Raw genomic sequence first — 5,232 nt, forward strand, 5'->3', positions numbered from 1 at the left:
AGATATATCGTATCGTGACCCCTGTCATGATACTGTATGTATCGTATCACCAAATTCTTGCCAATACACAGCCCTAACAGCAGAGAATGATGCAAACAAGCTTCTTAAAACAACAAAGAAGCCCAATTAATCCAAACCTTCACGCAACTAGTATTTAAACTCAACATCCATGTAGTACCTGATCTTGTCTTCGTGGTTCTTCAAGGCTTTTATCACCTCTGAGAACTCATCAGATATGTCCAGCTTGTGAGCGTCAAACAGGAGGATGATCCTGTCCACTCGCTCTGCAAACCACTCCAAGACAGCTGCGAAGTCGTAACCTGAGAGGCAAAAAATAAATAAAAATAAAATCAAAAATACAGACTGAGACCAGTCACTGAACTTTGTGAAAAGAAGATTTTATGCCCTTCAAAAAMATAAAGCACATTTTTATCCTGATTGTCAACATAATGAGGAGAACACTGAGCACTGATGTGACATTGAAATCAGTTACAGGTCACACAGTAGGCCAATATTGCATCATGATGACAGAGAAGAATGTCAGCTAATAAAAACGGGTTCCCAGCGGTTAAGAAAATAACTTCTGAAAACTAATAAAAGYGGAACAGCAAACTGGGGACACCCATTTAGCTCCTGATTTCCTGTGTTGTGTCCAATAAACAATCTGTGTAGAGTACATAGAGATGGAGGCTCTGGATGCTGAAATATGTTAACAAATTACTTCATAATAACAGAGTCAGTCATTGAATCTGTCAGCAGGAGGACACGTCACTCACTTCTGACTTTCTTTTCAAGGACAACATTCACCTGGAGGAATTTCACAAGACATGAGAACAAGCAGAGCACAACGGGTCAGACTGAGGATTAGGTAGCTGAAATTTCCAAGCAGTCGGTGAGTTTCATTATTAAATCATAAATAAACCAGAAAAGCCAGGAGATTAGAGAATTAGTAGATGTTAGCTTTATTCTTAACTTAACAATTAAAGTGAATACTATGTAAATTACGTTTACAAAACACTGTTTTTTAATCAAATCCAAACCTTTTTATATGTTCCTGCTTTAAATATGTCAATGGATGGAAACGTTGGGCAATCTTTTAAAGGACGCATAATATAAAAGGTTAATGGCTTTCCCATAAATAATTAACTCGAAAACTGTTCATATATTAAGAAATAWAAGTGAGTGAATAACCTCTAAATCCTCAGTGGGAATGAACAAAACATTAGTTGTGGTTCATGAGGTAGACATGGAGAGAAGACTCTGCTGCCTGAGAAAACTACATAATGAAAAGACGTACGTCAGATACTTTTGATCGTTTGAAACATGGTGGATTGTTCTTCACCTGGTTAATGGAAAACTAACTCAATGGGTACAAGTAAAAGAATACTGATTTTGTTTTGTTTTTGGTAAAACTTTAGCAAATACCTGTAGCTCATATATAAAAGCAACAATTAAGTCACTTTCTGTAGAAAACTTTTTGCCTCTGTGGAACATTTAAGTTAAGCTCTTAAATTCTAACATAGGAACAATAAATGTGTTTTTTTTACTGAAAACTACATAATATGAATCCAGAAAACATATCTCAGATTTTATATTTCAGTTTCTTTTTAGAGCTTTTGAATTTGGGTTCTGTAGAGGTTATGAACAGCTAATATCTTACCTGTTATAGATAGCACTTTGAATGACCTCAGTTTGGAGAGGTTAACTTTGACTATTTTGGTCTATCCTGGACCAAAGTGGTTTGCTGCCATTTTCAAGTAACTTATTCTGACAGAAATGTATATTATTCCTTCTGGAAGAATCTCAGGAAGTGCTACAGCTAGTTGCTGTTGCCACTATTCCGCTTGAAAATAACCCCTGAATTTTAAATAATGACGGCGTAACATGAAATTTACAACAATGGAAAAGTTTATAAATAATTTCTAGCATAAACCACTAAGATTTCTGACTGGATTCATTGTAAGACAAAACACATCCTCTTTGGTCCCAGCTCCACCCATAGCTCGCAGTTTATGCGTCGGTCCAGTTTAGTTAAAATTCATATCTGTTTCTACAAATTGAGGTAAGATAGTAACTGTTCATAACTTTTCCTTAGTTTTTTTTTCCTCACAAATGTGATAAACCTAGTGAAGAACGTGCAACAAGCCACACGGTTTTCAAAAATCCAAATCAGGATTTTTAAGCCTTTTCTTCAACTCTTTGCTTTCAGCGTTTGTAGTAAAACCTACAATACCTCCATAAGGACATCTACGCAGACAGCTATAGCCTGACAAGTCTTCTTCTGGACACACACAAACACACACACGCATACAAATACATGAATAATGCAACAGATGAAGAATGCAAAAGGCTTGCACATATACAGTACAAGTGTCGGTAATAAACAAGTGAACTGACTTGAAATGCGCACAAACCCACACCTTAGTGTCTCCAGTGAGAAAACAGATGTGCTGACTCGGTTACATTTATTTCATTTGACTTAAAAAAAAAACAATAAAAACTGAGCTGACGTGTTTTAAATTAACTACCACACCTAAAACCTTCTGTTAGTATTCATAAATCACTCGTGCCTGGTTGTTTCTCAACAGGAGACAAAAGAAAAAAAAAACACTGATGAAAAACAAGTTTCCACATTTACGTTGTGAGGAAACTCCAGACCCCAGTCGACCCACCCGGCCCTGTTACGAACTAATGAGCTGCAGACTACTGAACCCCGCGGCCAGAACTTCTGCTGCACAAGAGGATTTTATGGTTCAGGCTTGTTTCTAGACAATGAAGGAAAAAAAAACTTTAAACTGCAGATACAGGTTGCAATTTTAATCTAATTTATTATTATTTTCTTGCATTTTCACACTAGAATTACCAAAAAGTCAAACCTCTGAGGACATTTGCTCATGGAGAATGAAATAAATGATGAAAGCGCAACAACAACAAAAAAGAAAAAGTTTCCCTGACAGGGATTCAAAGAGCTTTTTTTTAATTACTTTCTTCAGTACTTCAGCTCTTTTCTACAYGTTAGTGGTTGGTATGGCGATGCAATCATAAAGCTTTGGGAATGCCAGTTAACGCCACACACACATTTCAGCCTTTTGTCTTTTTCCTCTGTCGCCTCTTTAATTCTGTTTCCACCACAGCTGAGATTTCTGCATCCCAACTTGATTCTAGGAGAACAACAAGTGGATATGATCAAAGTTGTGTGTAAACAGATTTAATCTTTAACASGCAGGATACAAGTGATGCACAAATCTTTGAGATGATCTAATTGCGTTCTGCTACAGCAGCTCTTTTTARGGGAGAAAAGGCCACTTCTTTAATGTGATGATAAATATCTGCRTCAGTGGTTCAAAGAATGAACAAAGGCTTGTGATTCCATCTATTACTGCTTTAATGATATACAGTATAAACAGCTAAAAATCTGATGAAGCATTAGTGCAATGACAACATAAACACCTATAACGTGTCAAACTCAAGGCCCATGGGCCAAATGTGGCCCAACACAGCATTTTATGTGGCTTGCTCGAGCTTCAAAGATGTATTAATGTATAAAATAAGCTGCTTTAAAGCCATCATTGGCGATAAACTACATCTCCCATAATGCATGTTGATTATTTTACCCATAAAATGACAGCATCCCACCACTAGGTGGAGGTGCACAGAGTTCAAATGTGCTGGCAAATTTCGCTGTGTAAAATCCCTATTTCACTGCATTTTTGCTACGTTTGCTGCGGCCCATTTATAACAGGAAGTGGGAATTTCTGACTTACAAGTAGCAAATTTAAACTGGAATGGGAATTCCCTGTCAGAAAGTGGGAGAGTTTCAATTTCAACRTGGCAGATAGTCGCAACTCGTCAGTGAGTAAAACCATCCACCAAAAAAGTATTTTRTTTTTTACTTTTAARTTGCATTTCTGTAATATTTATTTCCCCATTTAGTCAGTCGYACACATAGTTTAAGAGGACATGTTTCTATGCATGAAATACCACATAGAGCTCAATTACTGTTAGGTGGCGTTGCTTAGCCATATGATAAATGGAAGTTTAACACAAAATGTTGAMGTTAATTTCAACGGACTCTTTGAGGGTCACCATAATGTTCATGTGGCCCTTAGTGAAAATGAGTTTGACACCCCTGAACTACAACATCATTCGATATATCATGTATACTGTGATTATCCTTTCAAACAATTATAGTAAAAATATGCCAAAAGCAATATTTTTTAATCCCCACTCAGACTTTGGGAACCAAAAGAGCTGTCCAAAAATGTAATGTCTTGATTTTTCTCAAATATAACTTTTAGAGTTATGGAATTATGTTGTGTCTAAATAAATAAATAAATAAATAGTTGCACTTTGTTGTTGGATTTTCTGTTTAGCAAAAATTTGCCTCCTAAATGTAAAGCACATGCAACTTTGTGGGTTTTTTTTTGGAACCTAAGCACTTTTGCAGACAGCAAACAATAAAAAAGCATGAAAGGAAACATTAAAAGATTAAAGGGAAAGAACTGAACCATGGATGCTGCAGTGATGGCTTATTTTCACTCTTTGATGTAAATGGAAAGTTCAGTTTTTTTAACTGTAGTTCTGTGTAAAGGTTATAAACAAATAATATTTCACCTGTGGAAGATAACTCTTTAATCTAACTCAGTGCGAGTTGAAATCTGAATTCAATCAATTCGACAAGCTAATGGCTAACCTGAAGGCACAGAGAAAAGCTTATTTTTTAATAAAAATTGGTGGAGAAATGTTTAGTTCAAATTGCGCGCGCGCGCACGCGTGTGTGCGTGCGTGTGTGTGTGTGTGTGTGAAATGAAAGCAGCTTTATCTTCAAACACGCACACGTGCCCAAAGGAAACGTTGACTCTGCATTTCAGAGTTCAGCTGGACTAAGAGTCTGCAGCTGAACTGCTCAAATGATTTCACACGCACGCACGCATACATGCAAACACACACACACACACACGTGTAAACAAAGGAAAATAAAAGCGTGAGTGTCGCAAGTGTCTTACCACGACTGATTCTCTGTTTCTCTCCAGACAGGATCCCTGGTGTGTCAATCACACTAATGCTTTCCAGCACAGGGTTTGGAAGCTGGGCACACACGAACCTACACACAGACACACGCACGCACGCACGCACGCACACGCACACACACACACACACACACACAAAGGGCAGAATAAAAAGACAAAATATGGACAGAAGTGTAAAATGTCCTAATAAGAAACATCGCTC

At 37.2% G+C, this 5,232-nt stretch overlaps 1 protein-coding gene across 2 annotated transcripts in view; it reads right to left on the reverse strand.

The window, feature by feature from the left end:
• ehd3 (EH-domain containing 3) overlaps positions 1–5,232 on the reverse strand; it is a 21,608-nt gene that overhangs the window by 7,681 nt on the left and 8,695 nt on the right. Inside the window, exons 3-5 of one of the 2 annotated variants that reach the window (XM_014011907.1) lie at positions 5,007–5,104; positions 2,234–2,281; positions 179–320 (exon numbers count right to left, since the gene is read on the reverse strand). In XM_014011907.1, coding sequence (XP_013867361.1) covers positions 179–320; positions 2,234–2,281; positions 5,007–5,104 — 288 coding nt within the window. The remainder of the gene's footprint in view (positions 1–178; positions 321–2,233; positions 2,282–5,006; positions 5,105–5,232) is intronic. The other variant, XM_014011908.1, reaches the window with a different exon arrangement.

Source organism: Austrofundulus limnaeus, unplaced genomic scaffold, assembly GCF_001266775.1.
Source record: "Austrofundulus limnaeus strain Quisiro unplaced genomic scaffold, Austrofundulus_limnaeus-1.0 Scaffold86, whole genome shotgun sequence".
Classification (NCBI taxonomy): domain Eukaryota; kingdom Metazoa; phylum Chordata; class Actinopteri; order Cyprinodontiformes; family Rivulidae; genus Austrofundulus; species Austrofundulus limnaeus.